The 21,879-nt window shown below is 52.9% G+C and overlaps 1 protein-coding gene across 1 annotated transcript; it reads left to right on the top strand.

Annotated features, from left to right (window-relative positions):
- Nucleotides 1-3,865: 3,865 nt before the first annotated feature.
- On the top strand, nucleotides 3,866-19,893 carry LOC144945990 (repulsive guidance molecule A-like). The gene is made up of 3 exons (XM_078874703.1): nucleotides 3,866-4,598; nucleotides 11,869-12,479; nucleotides 18,483-19,893. Exons 1-3 carry the CDS (start codon nucleotides 4,490-4,492, stop codon nucleotides 19,173-19,175), a joined length of 1,413 nt encoding a protein of 470 aa, XP_078730829.1. The 5' UTR covers nucleotides 3,866-4,489; the 3' UTR covers nucleotides 19,176-19,893.
- The last annotated feature ends 1,986 nt before the right edge of the window (nucleotides 19,894-21,879 follow it).

Raw genomic sequence — 21,879 nt, 5'->3', positions numbered from 1 at the left:
CTGTACCACTATCACACTCTGAATGATGCACTCACCCACGCACACTGTACCACTATCACACTCTGAATGATGCACTCACCCACGCACATTGTACCACTATCACACTCTGAATGATGCACTCACCCACGCACACTGTACCACTATCACACTCTGAATGATGCACTCACCCACGCACATTGTACCACTATCACACTCTGAATGATACACTCACCCACGCACACTGTACCACTATCACACTCTGAATGATGCACTCACCCACGCACACTGTACCACTATCACACTCTGAATGATGCACTCACCCACGCACACTGTACCACTATCACACTCTGAATGATACACTCACCCACGCACACTGTACCACTATCACACTCTGAATGATGCACTCACCCACGCACACTGTACCACTATCACACTCTGAATGATGCACTCACCCACGCACATTGTACCACTATCACACTCTGAATGATGCACTCACCCACGCACACTGTACCACTATCACACTCTGAATGATGCACTCACCCACGCACACTGCAGGACCCTCACTCCTGGGAATCTTTTCACGGTCGCCCACATGGTGACCCCCCCACCCCGACCCCCCCCCCCACTAACCCAGTGCCCCCCCCCCACGTCCCCCTCCTCCCACCGCCCACTCGCCTCCTTTTACAAAAACACCGCCCCCCCCCCCACGCACGCTCCACTCACTTCTCAATCCCATCCCCGTCGCCCCCTCCTGCATGCGGGGGTCACTGCGGGTCACGCGGCAGGCTGAGGAATTCGCGTGGGGTCGGGCCTTGCAGGGGGACGGGGTAGAGAGGGAGTTGTGTGTGTGGGTGGTGGGGGGGGGGGTTGAGGGGATGATGGGATCCCCTTGTACCCCGGCCAGGGGTCCAGGGTGACCATACGGACGCCACGTGCAGCGCCATTCTCCACGACTCGCGGGTAGACGGGCCCACTACTCCAAGAGCGGCCGACGGAATAAATGTTCTTTTTCAAAAATAACGAATAAAAGTCAGGCCTATTTCATGTACAATGCAATTAAGCAATGTTTCGTATGTTAATTGGTGAAGTGTGGTCCTACAACCACCACGTCATGGGCGAGGCCTTCATCGAGCAGTGGATTGTGACCACCCTCTTGAGAAGTCGTGCACGCTCTCTCACTCACACAGCGTGGCCATTGCACGTCAAATTGCCCTTGCGTGGTGGGAAAGGCTTCACGGGATCGGCGATGACATAATCTCGCGTGCAGGTGCCAGACGTGTACGACGACGAAGGAGCATTCCCCGCAACGTCGCCGGGTATTGTGTGTCCTCTAAAGGCCACGCGTGCAGTGGTAGTATTGACGAACGTGTTGACTGCTGCTGTTGCTGTTGTTTAGTGCTTGTGCACCACTGCCAGCAGCAGCAGCAGTAGCATCGCCAAATAATTAGGCGAATCGTTACATCGCCAGGGACTGCGAGAGATGGCAATGGCTTTTGAGTGAGTCCTTCACCCATCAGTGTATTAATCATGGCCGATGATCGTGTCGATGATGCCCGGCTTCACTGTGGACGGACCGAGGGAAGGGGCTGCGTTCGCAATGCGTCGCCGGCAAATCGTTCCAAGGGTGCAGCCGAGTGTGACCCACATTCCCGGCTGACCACAGAGAGTTGGAAGCTCTTGCGACTCGTTGTGGCTGTCCAGACCCGCACGTGGCCCGGGTCTGTGGCAAGGGCATTCACGTGCAGCGTAGAGGGAGGGGGGCGAGACGGATCGATGGGCTGTTGGAGCCAGGCAGCATCCCACGTTGTCGATTCATCAAGGGGAGACCGTGAGTTTAATTAAATGCTGAACAGCAAAGCAGCAATTAACAACGCGTAAACAAACACAATGCAGAGAGAGAAAACAGACCCAATCAGCAATGTTATAAGTTATAACCCAAGAATATTAAATAGTAATGTCGTTAAATTATCACATAACACACGCTTATAAAGTCGTACGTTAAGTGGAGAGCGGTGGCGAAACGCATTGCGCTCTGTGATCCAGGTGACCCGAGTTCGATTCGCGGCCACGGCTAATGACGGTGGCATCTTCACCAGGTCGTGGAAGTGTGGCCACAACGAGCCCCATCGTGGAGAGAGGGCGGATTGAGGTCCGTGCAGGCCCGAGGCACTTCGGTTTCGTAGGTCTGCAGTGATCACTCTCTCCGGCTGCTGCTGCTGCTGCCCCATGTTACCACTCCGCTTGTTTCACGCCGACTTCGTCCAGCCGCTGGACAGATGCCGTCACTGCTGGCTGACGCGTTACGCGAAAATCAACATTTGACGATATTATTGCAAATTTAGCAATGAAAAAAATCTCGAGAAGTTCATCTCCCGTGTTCATTTCTCTCACCTTGTGAAAACAAGAGATTGGCATTGAACTAACTCTGCCTCTTTCCATAAAAACTGTGCCAAGCCTCGCTATATACATATATTCATTCAGGAAGATATCTTGGTGAATGTTTGTTAGCATACATACAAACAAAAACATGGTCCAATTTTTTTCCCATACGCCCTTTAGTTTTCGCAGGCCCTCGGCTCAGTGCCGACTGTGGCCTATTGGACAACGGGGCCCTGGCTTGGAGAGAGGGGCCTTCGTATCCAGCAGCTGCGGTCTGCCACGTGAAGCCCCCCACCACCAGCCCGCCTCGTCTCACGAAGCGTCAATTCGGCGTGGGGACGACGGCGACCTGCACATCACCGACAGGAACACGTCCCCGACTCTGCTGACGAGACGCTGATTGCCCAAACCGCTCCACAGCTCTGCTTGTGTTGATGCAATGCACGCGAATATTTTTAACTCCCCCCAAAAATAAGGCCGATGGGATGTGTAAAAATATATATACTTGTAAAAAAAGACGTGGTTTTCTTTATTTGTGGTAGGACAAACACGTGTCCGATTTATTTATGACTGAGAAATGCCAGTGCCCTCCTTTCAATTGGGATCATCAGCACTCCACAGCCCTGTTGCAACCTCCAAGCCTGAAGACACAAGCAGGACAATCCATACTTCGCCATTCTTTGCTTGAGAAAGCAAACTGGGAGTGGTCCGTGCGTCTGTGCCTGCCTCCTGGCTCAGCCTGCGGGCGTGTGGGTGAGGGGCTGGTGGGCTGTGTGGGTGGTGAGGGGCTGGGGGGCTGTGTGGGTGGTGAGGGGCTGTGTGGGTTGTGAGGGGCTGGGGGGCTGTGTGGGTTGTGAGGGGCTGGGGGGCTGTGTGTGTTGTGAGGGGCTAGGGGGCTGTGTGGGTGGTGAAGGGCTGGGGGGTTGTGTGGGTGGTGAGGGGCTGGGGGGCTGTGTGGGTGGTGAGGGGCTGGTGGGCTGTGTGTATTGTGAGGGGCTGGGGGCTGTGTGGGGGGGTGAGGGGCTGGGGGCTGTGTGGGTGGTGAGGGGCTGTGTGGGTGGTGAGGGGCTGGGGGGCTGTGTGGGTTGTGAGGGGCTGGGGGGCTGTGTGGGGGGTGAGGGGCTGGGGGCTGTGTGGGTGGTGAGGGGCTGTGTGGGCTGTGTGGGTGGTGAGGGGCTGGTGGGCTGTGTGGGTGGTGAGGGGCTGGTGGGCTGTGTGGGTGGTGAGGGGCTGGGGGGCTGTGTGGGTTTTGAGGGGCTGGGGGGCTGTGTGTGCTGTGAGGGGCACGTGGGCTGTGTGGGTGGTGAGGGGCTGTGTGGGATGTGTGGGTGGTGAGGGGCTGGTGGGCTGTGTGGGTGGTGAGGGGCTGGTGGGCTGTGTGTTGTGAGTGGGCTGTGTGTGTGCTGTGTGTGTTGAGTGTGTTGTGTGTGTGTGTGTTGTGAGTGGGCTGTGTGTGTGCTGTGTGTGTGCTGTGTGTGTGCGTGCTGTGTGTGTGTGTGTGCGTGCTGTGTGTGTGCGTGCTGTGGGTGTGTGTTGTGTGTGTGTGTGCTGTGTGTGTGCGTGCTGTGTGTGTTCAGTGTGTTGTGTGTGTTGTGAGTGGGCTGTGTGTGCGTGCTGTGTATGTTGTGTGTGCTGTGTGTGTGCGTGCGTGCTGTGTGTGTGTGTTGAGTGATTGAGAGTCACAGGAGGAGGAGGGAGGGAGGAGGAGGCGGCGGCGTCATTAACGCTGCGGAACGCGAGAGAAGCGGAGGGCGACGGGACTTCCCAACAACGGCGCGTGGGCGAACGAGAGGGGGGAGTCGCTCTCGCCTCGCACAGAGACACAGACAGAGACACAGGCACACAGACAGAGACACAGACAGAGACACAGAGACACAGACACAGAGACACAGACAGAGAGGCAGAGGAGGAGAGGGTAGAACCGACGAAGGCGGACACGGGCAGGGAGACAGACAGAATGGAGAAGTAGACTCGAGAGAGGAGAGGGACACGGGCACAGGGAGGCAGAGAGCGAGGAGAGGAGGGGTAGGAGACGCGAGAGAGAGCGAGGGGAGAGAAAGAGGTAGGAGACGGTGTCGTGCCGAGCCGGGCACGCGGGGTTGGCGAGGGGGTCCCCATGGGTGGATGAGCGATGGGCGTCGGGGAGGCGCCGCGCCGCTCGCTCGTCAACTCGGACGCCGGAGCCCGCGGGCAGCTTCCCGTCGCGACACTCCTCGTCCTCCTCCTGCTCGCCGCCTCGGGTCAGTCTTGGTGTGAGTCAGTCTCTGAGTGAATCTCGTCACCGTCTGTGTGGTGGAGCCTCAGCCTCTGAGTGAATCTCCTCACCGTCTGTGTGGTGGAGCCTCAGTCTCTGAGTGAATCTCGTCACCGTCTGTGTGGTGGAGCCTCAGTCTCTGAGTGAATCTCGTCACCGTCTGTGTGGTGGAGCCTCAGTCTCTGAGTGAATCTCGTCACCGTCTGTGTGGTGGAGCCTCAGTCTCTGAGTGAATCTCGTCACCGTCTGTGTGGTGGAGCCTCAGTCTCTGAGTGAATCTCGTCACCGTCTGTGTGGTGGAGCCTCAGTCTCTGAGTGAATCTCGTCACCGTCTGTGTGGTGGAGCCTCAGTCTCTGAGTGAATCTCGTCACCGTCTGTGTGGTGGAGCCTCAGTCTCTGAGTGAATCTCGTCACCGTCTGTGTGGTGGAGCCTCAGTCTCTGAGTGAATCTCGTCACCGTCTGTGTGGTGGAGCCTCAGCCTCTGAGTGAATCTCGTCACCGTCTGTGTGGTGGAGCCTCACTCTCTGAGTGAATCTCGTCACCGTCTGTGTGGTGGAGCCTCAGTCTCTGAGTGAATCTCGTCACCGTCTGTGTGGTGGAGCCTCAGTCTCTGAGTGAATCTCGTCACCGTCTGTGTGGTGGAGCCTCAGTCTCTGAGTGAATCTCGTCACCGTCTGTGGTGGAGCCTCAGTCTCTGAGTGAATCTCGTCACCGTCTGTGTGGTGGAGCCTCAGTCTCTGAGTGAATCTCGTCACCGTCTGTGTGGTGGAGCCTCAGCCTCTGAGTGAATCTCGTCACCGTCTCAGTGATGGAGCCTCAGTCTCTGAGTGAATCTCGTCACCGTCTGTGTAGTGGAGCCTCAGTCTCTGAGTGAATCTCGTCACCGTCTCAGTGATGGAGCCTCAGTCTCTGAGTGAATCTCGTCACCGTCTGTGTGGTGGAGCCTGAGTCTCTGAGTGAATCTCGTCACCGTATGTGTGGTGGAGCCTCAGTCTCTGAGTGAATCTCGTCACCGTCTGTGTGGTGGAGCCTCAGCCTCTGAGTGAATCTCGTCACCGTCTGTGTGGTGGAGCCTCAGTCTCTGAGTGAATCTCGTCACCGTCTGTGTGGTGGTGCCTCAGTCTCCGAGTGAATCTCGTCACCGTCTGTGTGGTGGAGCCTCAGCCTCTGAGTGAATCTCGTCACCGTCTGTGTGGTGGAGCCTCAGCCTCTGAGTGAATCTCGTCACCGTCTGTGTGGTGGAGCCTCAGTCTCTGAGTGAATCTCGTCACCGTCTGTGTGGTGGAGCCTCATCCTCTGAGTGAATCTCGTCACCGTCTGTGTGGTGGAGCCTCACTCTCTGAGTGAATCTCGTCACCGTCTGTGTGGTGGAGCCTCAGTCTCTGAGTGAATCTCGTCACCGTCTGTGTGGTGGAGCCTGAGTCTCTGAGTGAATCTCGTCACCGTCTGTGTGGTGGAGCCTCAGTCTTTGAGTGAATCTCGTCACCGTCTGTGTGGTGGAGCCTCAGTCTCTGAGTGAATCTCGTCACTGTCTGTGTGGTGGAGCCTCAGTCTCTGAGTGAATCTCGTCACCGTCTGTGTGGTGGAGCCTCAGTCTCTGAGTGAATCTCGTCACCGTCTGTGTGGTGGAGCCTCAGTCTCTGAGTGAATCTCGTCACCGTCTGTGTGGTGGAGCCTCAGTCTCTGAGTGAATCTCGTCACCGTCTGTGTGGTGGAGCCTCAGTCTCTGAGTGAATCTCGTCACCGTCTGTGTGGTGGAGCCTCAGTCTCTGAGTGAATCTCGTCACCGTCTGTGTGGTGGAGCCTCAGTCTCTGAGTGAATCTCGTCACCGTCTGTGTGGTGGAGCCTCAGTCTCTGAGTGAATCTCGTCACCGTCTGTGTGGTGGAGCCTCAGTCTCTGAGTGAATCTCGTCACCGTCTGTGTGGTGGAGCCTCAGTCTCTGAGTGAATCTCGTCACCGTCTGTGTGGTGGTGCCTCAGTCTCTGAGTGAATCTCGTCACCGTCTGTGTGGTGGAGCCTCAGCCTCTGAGTGAATCTCGTCACCGTCTCAGTGATGGAGCCTGAGTCTCTGAGTGAATCTCGTCACCGTCTGTGTGGTGGAGCCTCAGTCTCTGAGTGAATCTCGTCACCGTCTGTGTGGTGGAGCCTCAGCCTCTGAGTGAATCTCGTCACCGTCTGTGTGTTGGAGCCTCAGTCTCTGAGTGAATCTCGTCACCGTCTGTGTGGTGGTGCCTCAGTCTCTCAGTAAATCTCGTCACCGTCTGTGTGGTGGAGCCTCAGCCTCTGAGTGAATCTCGTCACCGTCTCAGTGATGGAGCCTCAGTCTCTGAGTGAATCTCGTCACCGTCTGTGTGGTGGAGCCTCAGTCTCTGAGTGAATCTCGTCACCGTCTCAGTGATGGAGCCTCAGTCTCTGAGTGAATCTCGTCACCGTCTGTGTGGTGGAGCCTCAGCCTCTGAGTGAATCTCGTCACCGTCTGTGTGGTGGAGCCTCAGTCTCTGAGTGAATCTCGTCACCGTCTGTGTGGTGGTGCCTCAGTCTCTGAGTGAATCTCGTCACCATCTGTGTGGTGGAGCCTCAGCCTCTGAGTGAATCTCGTCACCGTCTCAGTGATGGAGCCTCAGTCTCTGAGTGAATCTCGTCACCGTCTGTGTGGTGGAGCCTCAGTCTCTGAGTGAATCTCGTCACCGTCTCAGTGATGGAGCCTCAGTCTCTGAGTGAATCTCGTCACCGTCTGTGTGGTGGTGCCTCAGTCTCTGAGTGAATCTCGTCACCGTCTGTGTGGTGGAGCCTCAGCCTCTGAGTGAATCTCGTCACCGTCTCAGTGATGGAGCCTCAGTCTCTGAGTGAATCTCGTCACCGTCTGTGTGGTGGAGCCTCAGTCTCTGAGTGAATCTCGTCACCGTCTCAGTGATGGAGCCTCAGTCTCTGAGTGAATCTCGTCACCGTCTGTGTGGTGGAGCCTCAGCCTCTGAGTGAATCTCGTCACCGTCTGTGTGGTGGAGCCTCAGTCTCTGAGTGAATCTCGTCACCGTCTGTGTGGTGGTGCCTCAGTCTCTGAGTGAATCTCGTCACCATCTGTGTGGTGGAGCCTCAGCCTCTGAGTGAATCTCGTCACCGTCTCAGTGATGGAGCCTCAGTCTCTGAGTGAATCTCGTCACCGTCTGTGTGGTGGAGCCTCAGTCTCTGAGTGAATCTCGTCACCGTCTCAGTGATGGAGCCTCAGTCTCTGAGTGAATCTCGTCACCGTCTGTGTGGTGGTGCCTCAGTCTCTGAGTGAATCTCGTCACCGTCTGTGTGGTGGAGCCTCAGCCTCTGAGTGAATCTCGTCACCGTCTGTGTGGTGGAGCCTCAGCTTCTGAGTGAATCTCGTCACCGTCTGTGTGGTGGAGCCTCAGTCTCTGAGTGAATCTCGTCACCGTCTGTGTGGTGGTGCCTCAGTCTCTGAGTGAATCTCGTCACCATCTGTGTGGTGGAGCCTCAGCCTCTGAGTGAATCTCGTCACCGTCTCAGTGATGGAGCCTCAGTCTCTGAGTGAATCTCGTCACTGTCTGTGTGGTGGAGCCTCAGTCTCTGAGTGAATCTCGTCACCGTCTCAGTGATGGAGCCTCAGTCTCTGAGTGAATCTCGTCACCGTCTGTGTGGTGGAGCCTCAGTCTCTGAGTGAATCTCGTCACCGTCTGTGTGGTGGAGCCTCAGTCTCTGAGTGAATCTCGTCACCGTCTGTGTGGTGGTGCCTCAGTCTCTGAGTGAATCTCGTCACCGTCTGTGTGGTGGAGCCTCAGCCTCTGAGTGAATCTCGTCACCATCTCAGTGATGGAGCCTCAGTCTCTGAGTGAATCTCGTCACCGTCTGTGTGGTGGAGCCTCAGTCTCTGAGTGAATCTCGTCACCGTCTCAGTGATGGAGCCTCAGTCTCTGAGTGAATCTCGTCACCGTCTGTGTGGTGGAGCCTCAGTCTCTGAGTGAATCTCGTCACCGTCTGTGTGGTGCAGCCTCAGTCTCTGAGTGAATCTCGTCACCGTCTGTGTGGTGGAGCCTCAGTCTCTGAGTGAATCTCGTCACCGTCTGTGTGGTGGAGCCTCAGCCTCTGAGTGAATCTCGTCACCGTCTGTGTGTTGGAGCCTCAGTCTCTGAGTGAATCTCGTCACCGTCTGTGTGGTGGTGCCTCAGTCTCTCAGTAAATCTCGTCACCGTCTGTGTGGTGGAGCCTCAGCCTCTGAGTGAATCTCGTCACCGTCTCAGTGATGGAGCCTCAGTCTCTGAGTGAATCTCGTCACCGTCTGTGTGGTGGAGCCTCAGTCTCTGAGTGAATCTCGTCACCGTCTCAGTGATGGAGCCTCAGTCTCTGAGTGAATCTCGTCACCGTCTGTGTGGTGGAGCCTCAGCCTCTGAGTGAATCTCGTCACCGTCTGTGTGGTGGAGCCTCAGTCTCTGAGTGAATCTCGTCACCGTCTGTGTGGTGGTGCCTCAGTCTCTGAGTGAATCTCGTCACCATCTGTGTGGTGGAGCCTCAGCCTCTGAGTGAATCTCGTCACCGTCTCAGTGATGGAGCCTGAGTCTCTGAGTGAATCTCGTCACCGTCTGTGTGGTGGAGCCTCAGTCTCTGAGTGAATCTCGTCACCGTCTCAGTGATGGAGCCTCAGTCTCTGAGTGAATCTCGTCACCGTCTGTGTGGTGGTGCCTCAGTCTCTGAGTGAATCTCGTCACCGTCTGTGTGGTGGAGCCTCAGCCTCTGAGTGAATCTCGTCACCGTCTCAGTGATGGAGCCTCAGTCTCTGAGTGAATCTCGTCACCGTCTGTGTGGTGGAGCCTCAGTCTCTGAGTGAATCTCGTCACCGTCTCAGTGATGGAGCCTCAGTCTCTGAGTGAATCTCGTCACCGTCTGTGTGGTGGAGCCTCAGCTTCTGAGTGAATCTCGTCACCGTCTGTGTGGTGGAGCCTCAGTCTCTGAGTGAATCTCGTCACCGTCTGTGTGGTGGTGCCTCAGTCTCTGAGTGAATCTCGTCACCATCTGTGTGGTGGAGCCTCAGCCTCTGAGTGAATCTCGTCACCGTCTCAGTGATGGAGCCTCAGTCTCTGAGTGAATCTCGTCACTGTCTGTGTGGTGGAGCCTCAGTCTCTGAGTGAATCTCGTCACCGTCTCAGTGATGGAGCCTCAGTCTCTGAGTGAATCTCGTCACCGTCTGTGTGGTGGAGCCTCAGTCTCTGAGTGAATCTCGTCACCGTCTGTGTGGTGGAGCCTCAGTCTCTGAGTGAATCTCGTCACCGTCTGTGTGGTGGTGCCTCAGTCTCTGAGTGAATCTCGTCACCGTCTGTGTGGTGGAGCCTCAGCCTCTGAGTGAATCTCGTCACCATCTCAGTGATGGAGCCTCAGTCTCTGAGTGAATCTCGTCACCGTCTGTGTGGTGGAGCCTCAGTCTCTGAGTGAATCTCGTCACCGTCTCAGTGATGGAGCCTCAGTCTCTGAGTGAATCTCGTCACCGTCTGTGTGGTGGAGCCTCAGTCTCTGAGTGAATCTCGTCACCGTCTGTGTGGTGCAGCCTCAGTCTCTGAGTGAATCTCGTCACCGTCTGTGTGGTGGAGCCTCAGTCTCTGAGTGAATCTCGTCACCGTCTGTGTGGTGGAGCCTCAGTCTCTGAGTGAATCTGTGTTGGGTAACTCTCAGTGTGAGAGTGGATTCTCAGTTTGTGAATCTTGTTACAGTTTCTGTGGAAACTTCAGCGAAGGTTTCGGTGGATCCACGTGGGATTGTGAGATCTCCCAACTCGCCGGGCAGCGATGTCGTTAAGAGGCGACTACACAGGAAGCTGTTTGTGTAGACCTGTTGTGAGTGTTATTGTCGAGTAAGTCTGGTGGGGTTTCCTTCTTCGAGTTGTCTGGTTTGCTCACGAATTTGCAAAGCACAACACTCTTCAAAAGGGGACTTGGCTAAACATCCCAATGCAGGACCCTCCTGGAAAGGTCTTTAGGCAATGTGAGGCTATCCTGGCTTGTTATGATTATGCTGTGTTTGTGACAATGCGTGTTTGTTCGTTAATGTGTAACATTATGTTTGGGTATTTTTTATTGTGTGTGAGAGTTTGTGTGTGATGTTGAGTGTCAATCATTTTGTGTGGGATGATATCAGGGTGATTGTGTGTGTGATGTGATTTTGTGTGTCATTATGTCAAGATATGTTGTATCTGTTTTTGTGACTTTGTATGTTCGTGTAATTGTATGTGTGGGTGTAAATGTGCGTGTGGCGTGGTCTTGTGTGTGATGTTATTTTCAGCATCAAACAGAAAGTGTCTCGGACTGATTCGAAGCTTTCGTGACTGCAGGAATCCATACTCTGGTTCTTTAGGTAAAGTCACGTGGGTAGAAAATAAAATAACTCGCATACCTACGTCTCGTACTAATCCTATTTTATTGGCCACTTGAAGACATTGGTGGAGTCACTAAAGGTGCTTGCCCCAGGTAAGAATGTTTACATTGCTGGCCACGGGGCAGTGTGGACTTGTGGTAGAGTGGTGGTAGATGTGTTTGCTCACTGCCCTATGGTCCCAGCCAACCTGGGTTCATTCTCACCAACATCAGTGGCTGAACTCATCCCGCGGGAGCTTCTCGGACGTGAGTTCCAGGCCCCGTTGTGTGTTGTACTGCGCGTTTGTGTGCGTGCCATGGCCTGTACTGTTACCCTGCGCCTGCAACTCGAGTGAGGTGCGCGGTTTGTATTGTGAGATATATGTTACTGCTGTGTCCTTCCCCGCTGCACAATTTGTGTCGTGTGGTGCACTGCTCGTGTCGAGCTCCGTGCACTGTATTGTGATGGGTTGTGTGTATAGTTTGTGCTGTGTGAAGGGTCGCCACCAGTTCCACAGGAGACTGAACCCAGATATATGTCTCAGGCAGCACGAGGTCTGTCATCAAAAATACTTTGCAGTTAACTGCAATAAATTTCAGCACAGCAATTGTACCAGATCTGGGTACAGATCAATTCCTGCCACAGACAAAATTTCCGGACTGCCAGTGGCAAGCCCTGGACAGGTGGCCAACTCCAGCTCTTGTCCATCGTTGTGCTGTGTGCTGTGTTGTGCCCTCTGTGTTTTTGAACCTATGGCTATGATGAGGACTGTGCAGTGTTCAATGCACTCATTCTATTTAATGTGTACCGAGAGCGTAATCTCTCCCCTCGTCTACCACCCCTCTCGTCCATTTCCCTCACCCCACGACCCCCTGTTTTACCGGGTCACTCGGACTTCACTACACAGCCCACGCACAGTGCAGGATCCTCAAATGCAACTCGGAGTTCGTGGCAGCAACATCGGGGCCCGGCCACTCGACCGTTGAGGACGGCGGCGGCGGCGCAGCGGCGGTGGGCCCGGTGGGGCCGGTGGGGCCGATCGGCCGCGGGCGGCCCTCCCCCGGGTCGGCGGCCCCGCTGTGCGCCGCCCTACGGGCCTACTCGGCCTGCACGCGGCGGACTTCGCGGGCGTGCCGCGGCGACCTGGCGTACCACTCGGCCGTGCTCGGCATCGAGGACCTGATGGCGCAGAACGCTTGCGGCGGCACTTCCGCCGTCGCCGCCGGCGGCGGGCGACTCGCGTCGTCGGAACGGTCGCCGGCGCCACCGCCGCCGGCGCCGCCCGCGAGGGCCGGCCCCGTGCGGAGGGCGTGCGGGGCGACCAGGGCCAGGGCCCCGCCGGCCGGCGCCTACCGCTACTGCGGCCTGTCGGGCGACCCGCACGTGCGCACGTTCCCCGGCGGGATGCACGCGTGCCGCGTGGCGGGCGCGTGGCCGCTCGTGGACAACGAGCACGTGTACGTGCAGGCCACCAGCGTGCCCGTGTACGGAGGTGCCACGGCCACCGCCACCAGCAAGGTGAGGGCGAGGGCGGGAGTGGGGTGGAAGTGAGAGGGATGGAGCGCAATGGATTGGTGGTCGTGGCAATGGTGGCGGAAAGGGATGCTGCTGCCAGCGTTGTATTTGCCGTGTTCGTCTTGTTAATGTTTTTGTTCTGATTGTGATGCCAGCATCGTGGCCTGAGATGAAGTGGCCGTTTGGAACCCTTGCAGAGCGGTGCAACACCGCCCAGTTAGAAGGCAGCTGTGGAAAGGCAAATGGCTCAAAGAAAGACACGGAACTTATTCTGAGCTCCCTACAAATAACCTCCTCTATCAGCATGGTAGCGAAACATTTCTTTTAATTTGGTCAAAGTATGTAAAGAAAACACATTTTACACTGTGTTTTTTTGTGTGCAGTTATTGTTGGTCACTCACCTGAGACCTTGAACTTGCTATACTTGAAAACCCAGTTTTAATTACAGCGGGCGACAGAAACCCAGATTCAAATCCAGGCATCTCAGCGGTGCCGGCTCTGCCTCTGTCCCTTGAGCTACTGGGCTACCTCCGTGCAGAAACATAACCCATTAACGTGGTGCTCAAGCCCATTTATGGCACTGATGCAGTGTTAGAAATTCCACATCACTTTGGCAGGGGTTACTTTCTCCATAGGGCAACCACAGTCGACGTTTGCACAAAGTTAAATTAGATTTATCCTCCACGTTGAGAATGATGGGCCGACTGAGAGGTGTGAACTCATGCCCTTCTGACCGTGTGGCGCAGATGCTCGACCACAGAAACTGGAGACAACGTATACAAAGTGGATGTAATTGTATTTTGAGCCACCGTGATTCAGCGTGCTAACACAAGCCGCTTTAAACCCAGCAATATAAATTTGACTAACATCAATGATGAGTGATAAATGAACCAGTCAAGGGTTGCCCCCTTCATCAACCCGCAACGACCAGCGCGGTGAAGTATGGTCAATAAATCCCTATCACCCGACGTGGCATGTGGGAGGCCTTGATGCAGCAATGGGATTGACATGTAATTGCAGTATGTTTCCTGCTCAGATATCTTTCAGGACAAATTGTATATTACTGTATGTATAAAAACACTAAATTGTTCTTAAAATATCTAAGCAGGAGATGCTCCATTGTGAGGATATCACTGCTTTCACGAGTATGATAAGTAATTTGACTCAGTTTTGCATCATGAAGGATTTTTTGGGGGATCGATCGCGTAAATATAAACGTGTCGTTAAAACGACTCGGTTTTCAATAACACCATTTCACTCTAAACCAACACTTGGAATCGAGGCCAAAAATTATAATCCCATGGAAATGGCATTCGAGTCTTTCCCACACATGCATGCATTGCTTAAGTTATTCAACAGCAGCACTTCTCAACTCCATCATCACGTGACCCCGCCACGGTCCGGCCTTTGATGATTACCAATTCTTTATATTCGTATGCAAATGAAGTCCCCAAACACGCTCAATGAACCTGATGCTTGGTAATTGTTGTGGGAGGGGGTCGCAAGGACTGGAATTGAGAAACACTGCTTTATTTATTATGTATTCATTTGCTATGAAGAAGGGTCATTGTCCAGAACGTCACCTGTTACATACTCTTCCCTTTAAGGCAGTAGTGTTATTGGCGAACGTGTTGAGTTTTTTTTACACGTACAGTATATTTAGGAGCATATATGCACCTACGGTGAGAAAGATGTTTAGCAACATGCATACCTAGCAGACATTCTCGTAATTGTCACTCCAGCTCTCTCTGCTGCTGCTCTAAAAGGACTTTTTTTTTCCAAACGTGACTGTGGGGTCATATGGGAGGGGGGTGGGGGGGTGAGGGCAGGAAGGCGGCTGAGGCGGGGGCGGGGCTATGGTGGTCCGAGGGGCTCTTAGGCCAAGCAGAAGGGGGCCTTTGGGCTATAATGGAGTATTCATCAAGGAAATGCCGTTCGTTTATCAAGGAAAGCCTCACACAGTCTCAAGACTCTTTTTCAAAAAGGGAGGCCCCCCGCATCGCAATGCTTTTGGCCGTTTCCTTTTTAGGGAGCGTTCTGGGGCTGGCCGAGGGGAGAGTTATTTTTTTTGGGACAGATCCTTAGAGGTGCCAATGAATAAGCCGCGATTTAAAAGCCTTTGCGAGCTAGCCTGCGCATCGCCTTTACGCGTTTCTTTTACACTTTGTCTTTCTTCCGACCGGCTTTTCAGCCCAGCCGCTCACAATGGCGTGATTGTCATGCAAAACGCGGGCGTTAATGGCCCTTTCACTGATCACACATTCCTCGCGGCTTCCTGAGCTATGCCACAGCAGTGGGCTATGATCCGGGCCTCTTGCCAATAACTCCGGGCAGTCCAGTGGCATTCATTTAACAGGTCACGGCCTGCTGAGAAAACTGGGAAAGTCTAAACCGGTTCACGGATTGCACGATTAAAACAAATGTGGCTGGAAAACATTGGTAGAACATAACGATGCGTCTGGGCAGAACGACGTATTGGTTCATGGATTCAAATTGATTCTAAGGTTGTACGTGAGTTGGTTCACATTCGTAACAATCGATTCTTAAATGTTGTACAGTAGTGGGTCAACGTCACGCCTGCAGCCACTAGAGGCGCTACCATTCACCGCAGTGCTTAAACAAACCCTGTTAGAATCAAATTGTGAGCACGAACCACTCTGCTTCATCGAATCTCTGGCAGTGTTGGAGGGGAGGGCAGGGTTGAACAGGGGCACAACTCCCGATATCAACGGGGAGAGATGGCGAGATATGACCGAGGGCCCCCCTTCTTTCTCCCGACTAACTTTTACTGAAATAGCTATGGGTGTTTTTAATCCCTTACACAATAATGTGTCGGCTATAACTATATATAGATATGTTATTTTAGTTGCACTAGAGGAAGACAGTCTCACATGGACAGTATTAATAAAAAGATTTAAAGGTACAATTACTCGCAATTAAGTTATTGTGCGTCTTGCTTTCATGCCGGCCCATCGGTCTAGGATTTCCTCAAAGGGGTGGAACTTGAGAAGAGGTTAGACCAGAGGACGCCAAAAGGCGTCCTCTGGTCTAACACCTCTGGTCTAACACCGTTTGAGACGAGGCTCGAAAGAAAGCTGTCTCTGGTGTGGACCAATCAGTTTCAAAGACAATGCATATATTATCAGAGTATGTTTTTTGTTTGCATTCTGACCACAAGTAATGTGGTTAATACAGACATGATTCCTTGTAAAAGGTTTCATGTTGGTGTTTTAACATCTTAACACCTGTTTTGTTGCAAGAAAAAAGGGGAAAATATATTCTCATATTTTGGTACTGGCAAAGGTGGGGTGGAACCTGACTGTGCTCTTTTCACACGTTAGCCAGATGTGTTAATCGGGTGGTCCATGGTAGTCCATAGGTAATTTTTATGAATAAAAATCTGAACATTATTTACTGGTTATCTGTTGATTTGGGGCCCCCTTGTGACCGACTGAGCCCCTATATGAGGCTTAATGCTGCCACATACCCCCCCCCCCATAGTTGCGCCACTGGGGATGAATCTAGGACTAACCTGTTATCTTTAACTCCGCCTCGGGCTCCACAATGCAGTGGGTATCTGAGCCCAGTCCCAAGTCTGAATAAAAAGGAGTAGGGTCGGGTGAAAGGGTTGCCGATGCTTCGGCCGTGAAAAAAAAAGACAAAAGGAATCCCAATGCACATGATGGAAACAAATGATGAAATGTGCAGTAGACACCAATGGCCTATCTGCCCATGGGTCATGAGGACGATGATGACGATGATGACGATACGCCATCGCCACCTCGTCATCACGGCCCCGTCTCTACATCTACAGCGGCGCCACTACGGGGCATGGACTTTTGTTGTGCAGTCGCGGCAAGTGTGGAGGAGAGAGGCCTTTAGCAACCCAGCGGCCCCTTCCCGTGCACTTTAACCCGCTCACCAGTTTATATAAAAAATAATCACTGTCAACGCCTTGTCAATCCACTGCTGGAGGAAGGCTTGACCATGCTGCATCAGTCACGAAACTAATTATTAGGTGATGCTTGTTGCTGCTACTGCTGCATTGGCAGTGGTGCACAAGCATGAATAACAAACAAAAAACCTCAACACATTTGTCTTTCCACACTGGATTTTAAAAACAAAATGCAATGTTTTAGGCAATGGTCATTCTTTACAGCACATAGAGAAGTAGAGTGTGTAGAGAGTTGACTACATCTCTGGCCTTTTTATGTGCTGTGAGGAAGGGCTAATGCCGAAAACATTACATCTTAAATACTTTTTATTTGTAAAGCCACAGCGTTATTGACGAATATGTTGAGTTTTTGTGTTCCTCAGCCATGGGATTCATTTGACCATGCTTCGCCCCGCTGGTCAGTGCGTGTTGGTGAAGGGAGTGGCTCAGGGACTGGGTCAGATATCCGTCGCCACTGATCTGAGCCATGGCCGAGAAATGGAACTCGGACGTCGGCAGGATCATAAGCGGCGCAGTTGCTCTAACCTTTAAGACGTTCGTGCACGCTTCATTTGCGTGGTCGTTCTGCTTGCGTCAATCGATAGCTCAGGACAACCTTTGTAAAAACACGAGGTGTTCCATCGCACGGGATTATCCAGATTGAAATATTTTAATAATTCAAAAAAGAAAAAATCCACCGCGCCACCGCCACTCCACCCCTCCGCGGTGATGGCAGCGGCGGTCGCCTGCATTTATCTGGCAAGGAAAGGAAGAGGGCCGGTGGGGGGAGACGTGACGGTGAATTAGCGGGAGCTTAAACGCAGCTTATCGTCCGGGGCACGAAGGGATGAGATTGGGGCAAATTGGTCTACTGCAGTTGACACCACCCACCAATTATGGCCACGTTGACTGGAGAATAAAGGGAATCCTTTGTTGACACGGAGAGATGGAGGCTCTTTCTTTCTCATTGTAAGGAGAGTTCATCGTAACTTGGTTGTTTTTTTTGCCACATGGTCATCCGGGTGCCTTTTAAAGCAGACGAGTTGATGTGTGACTTAGGAATGAAAGTGGTGTAATTGTGAAACGAGCAATGGCGGGATTTTACGAAGAGCACTCGCACTGTACTGCAGTTGTTTTTGCCCCCCGATTTCTCTTTGCTTTGTTGTTATACTTGGGGTTTTATACTTGGGGTTTTATATTTGGGGTTTTATGGCATTGCTTTTGTAATTTCGATGACCCAGGTCACTCTTGAAAATGAGACAATAGTTTTTTCAGTTCTCACCAGGTATAACAAAGTAAAACAAACAATTTATAATACCACTCATTTAGCCAGGTAAGCCGTACTGTGTCCCAAGACTATTATATCAGGAAGTTCTTGCATTGGGAGGGTTTTTGGCAAATCCATTAACGAGTGCCTCGGCACGTAGAAGGAAACCGGAGTGCCCAGAAAAAGTCCCACCACACACCGACACAGACAAGGGTGGGTACCGCTCAACACTAGGACGTTTAAAACAAGACGCAGAAACGTGTACAAAAAAGCACACGCAGCCATTGTGTATGTACAAAAAATATAATTATTTAGTGCACTGTGGTCCTCTTGTCTTAGCAAATGTGAGCTGCTGATGGATTTTTTGCACCACTCACAAAGGCCATGGCGCTTTTGACACACGTTTGCGTGTTGTTTGAAACTGAAGGTTGTCCCGCCTGCACCGATATTTCTGTTGTGATTGTTTTTTTCTTTGTCATTTACAAACTCGACTCAACTTCACGGGCAAACCTCCTGCACTATTGCGCAGTGTTATTTTAAAACTCCTTGCACGATTCAAACTCCCCCGTGGGTTATCTGTCGTGGATTTTGGCGACACCATCGTCGTCGTAACGTCACGTCTCCCTCGCCCCGCTACGGTGCCGCTGTCCCAGGTTTCAATCTTGGCTGTGACATGCAATGCCAGCGGGCCGCTGACATCTGGACCGTTTGTGTATTGGGCCGCGCTTCCCAAGAATAAGTGCTCGCTACCCTGGCACCTGTCCGTCGCGAAGCTAATGAGCGGCATGCGCCATTGTCTCCGCAGCTCACCATCATCTTCAAGGGCCAGCAGCACTGCACGGACGAGCGGGTTTACCACGCCGAGACGGACGACCTCCCGGCCGCGTTCGTCGACGGCACCAAGATGGGCGGCCTGGGCGGGCGGCAGTATGCGGCCTCCGGCCTTCTCGTCACCGAGAAGGTGCCCGGTCGGCACGTCGAGATCTCGGCCGTCTACATCGGCACCACGGTGGCCGTGCGCCAGGTGGGACGCTACCTGACCTTTGCCATCCGCACGCCGGCGCGCGTCGCCGAGGCCTACGACCACGACGAGAGCCTGGGCCAGGCCCTGCAGCTGTGCTGGCGCGGCTGCCCCGGCACGGAACGGCTGGACCAGGAAGCCGGCGGCGCCGGTGGCGGCGGCGGCGATGGCCGCACCGCGGGCGTATTCACGGCACGAACTGCGCGCGCGGCCTGCGAGGAGAGGCTGTCGGTCGACGACCCTTACTTCGAGACGTGCGTGTTCGACCTGCTCACGACGGGCGACCTGAGCTTCGCGCGGGCGGCCGCGTTCGCGTCGCAGGATGCCGTGGAGCTGGCGCCGCCACTGGCGGTGGCGAGCGGTCGGGAGCGGCAGGGAGGAGGAGCCGGAGCGCCGAGACCGTCGGCCCCCGTGGTCGCGGCACTTGCCCTTGCCGCCGTGGTTTTAATGGCCGTCGGCGGCTCTCCCAACTCCTGATGGAAAGTTCAGAGGCAGGAACAAACGGTGAACGACTGGAGGATTCGAATGCCGCTATGCTCGCTGAAGCTTCTCAAGTTCTCTGAAGAAGCTTCCGGCACGCGTGGAGCGAAACATCCGACGTCGTGCCGACGTAACACGCGGCCCCCGAAAACGCATCGGAGAGCCGTTCTGCGGCTCAACCGCTAAAACCTTTGCAGTGGTTGTGTGCCGCAGCGGAAACAAAAACTCTTCGAGTGTCTAGAGCGATGGAAACGCGAGAGACTCCACACAGATGGGACTGGGACGCCCCATAGCTCGAATTCTAACGACGGGAATCTCGTCCAAGGGAATCGTGCAAGCACACAGACGAGAGCATGCACACAGAACTGGTGGAAGAAATGAGAGCCAATCGACGGCGATGAGGACACACAAATGTTTAATATATGACCCAAGAAGTCGATTTGTACTGTTTGCTGTTTAGTCTCTCCCCACTCCCGAGTTTGCTGTTGTCGGTTTCTGAATGCGCGTTGCGTTTATTTTGAGCAAAGAAGTGAAGCGGCTTGTAAAAGAAAGTACTTTTTATACACGAAGTGGCATAATAGCAATTTTGCAAATAACAAGTTTTCACTTGTAAATATTAGCGATTAGTGTTGTTTGTAATTGTGCAGTGTGTAAGGTAGCGCTCTTCGAAACATTTCTTCCCATTAATAAAGGTGCATGTGCACAAGCAGGTCGTTGTGAACCTCGAATCTTGGATCATTTTATCTCTTTGTATGTATATATAACTCCCCCCCCCCTTACCCGGGACACACTACGTAAAATAGAGCAAGTCAATGATATAACGTAGATGCCGAGGATGAGAAGGGAGGGAAGGGAGGACAGGCAGAGAGGGAACGAGCTGTATGGAGGAGCAGCGTCTGTTTTCACAGTGGGCAGGGTTGGGGAGAGGGGGGGGGGGTTAGAGTGTGGGTGGCCACACTGAATTCACGTGGTTTATGTGGGTGAGGGGCCTGAGATGATTTACAGAGATGTATGAGACCATGGACCATCTTATTCATTGGTATGGCCTACGAAGACCAACTATTGGAATTTCACTTGGAAATGTATTGTCATTGTATTGCTTTGTCTGAGAGTTGGTGAATTGAAGATGCATACACTGCCTTCAAATCCATATTTGGAGCGGTGTGAGGTTATACGAGCCATGAGTTTGGAGTTTGTAGACGCATTGTCCCACTGGTTGTGGCAACCGTGAGCCGAGTGAAATTAAGACGCAGGCTATATCTGGCCCATGGGCTCTAAGTTTCTCACCCTTGATGTACATGGATGGTGACAGTATGTGCGTGCGTGCGTGTGTGTCTGTGTGGGGGCCAGTGGTCGTGTAGTGGTTAGCACACTGTGCGACAAACCTGGCGACTCGAGTTCGATTCCAGCTCACGGCCAACACCAGTGATGATTATCTGAACCCGTCCTGGGCCTCCCCTAGGTCGACTCAGGGTGTTGCGGTGGTGATGTTAAATGCCTCACCTGGTATACAGGAGGTCGTGGTTTCGATCCCAACCTTGGTGCCTATATATATTACCTTGTATTTCCCTCCACATTTAGAAACATGCTTTTTTTAGAGTATTTGACTAATTTCCATTTCCACGTGATAATCTACTTCGTTGAGCCATCCTTTGTGGACAGGTCGCTTCTGAAAAAGAGCGATATTGCTCGGTGAGCCTTACCTCGTGAAATAAAAAGTTTTTTAACAGTTTATACTCAGCCTCAAATAGGTACCTGGTGTGGTGTGTAAACATCGCCACTGGGGAGACAAAGGCGGCCGGACGTGGTCCTTCGTAGGGGTTCACTTACAGCACTTGCCCTGACAGTCTGTCAAAAGCTATACGGGGGAACTTTGTCTATTGTTGTGTGGGCAGGCGGGCGTGTGGAGGGATTGGTGCGTGTGGGCGAGTGGTCGGTCCTGTAGAAGTCATTTGCCCGGGACACTCTGCTTTGCATTTGTCTCGGTGGTGCTCGCAGCAGGGAGGCTTAGTGTGGGGCATGCGTGTAGATTAGGGGGGATGCGGGATGGAGGGCGGGGGGGGCACCTGGGAGACAGACACATAGAGGTTGGCTGCACACAAAGACAGACACGCAGGTTGGAAAAGAGACACACATCGAGACTGAATGCATAGAAAGACCGACACACAAGCCAGTAAAAAGATGCACGGAGACTGGCTGCATAGACAGACACACACATGAGACTATATATGCAGACACACATTCGATATTCGAATTACACAAACATGAAGATGTATGGCACACAAAGCAACAGACAAGACAGATTCTGCACAGACAAGAATGTATTCATTACAAAAACAACTAATTTAAGTCAATCTGCCGGTAATTTTACCCAGAAAATCTTTGCTGAAGCGTCGAGATTTATTTTTTCAGGAGGGTCCTGCAATTTGGGATGTTTGTCCATTTCCATCTTGTAAGTAGTACATTTGCACTTGAAAGGCAACCGAGATGGATGAAGAAAACGCAATGCACACAAGGGAACGACGATAGCCTGACAGCGGGGTCGTTACGCCACAATTCACAATCTCAGAACAGGACAAAAACTATAAACAATCGCATCGGTGGATAAGACATTTAAACATAAACATGGTAAACATACAAATATATACTATATATAAAACGGGAAATTATGGCATTGGAGAGATATGTAACATTAAAAACA

The sequence above is a fragment of the Lampetra fluviatilis genome, chromosome 39 (genome assembly GCF_964198595.1).
Source record: "Lampetra fluviatilis chromosome 39, kcLamFluv1.1, whole genome shotgun sequence".
Taxonomy (NCBI): domain Eukaryota; kingdom Metazoa; phylum Chordata; class Hyperoartia; order Petromyzontiformes; family Petromyzontidae; genus Lampetra; species Lampetra fluviatilis.
This window is presented reverse-complemented; position numbering and strand designations above follow the sequence as displayed.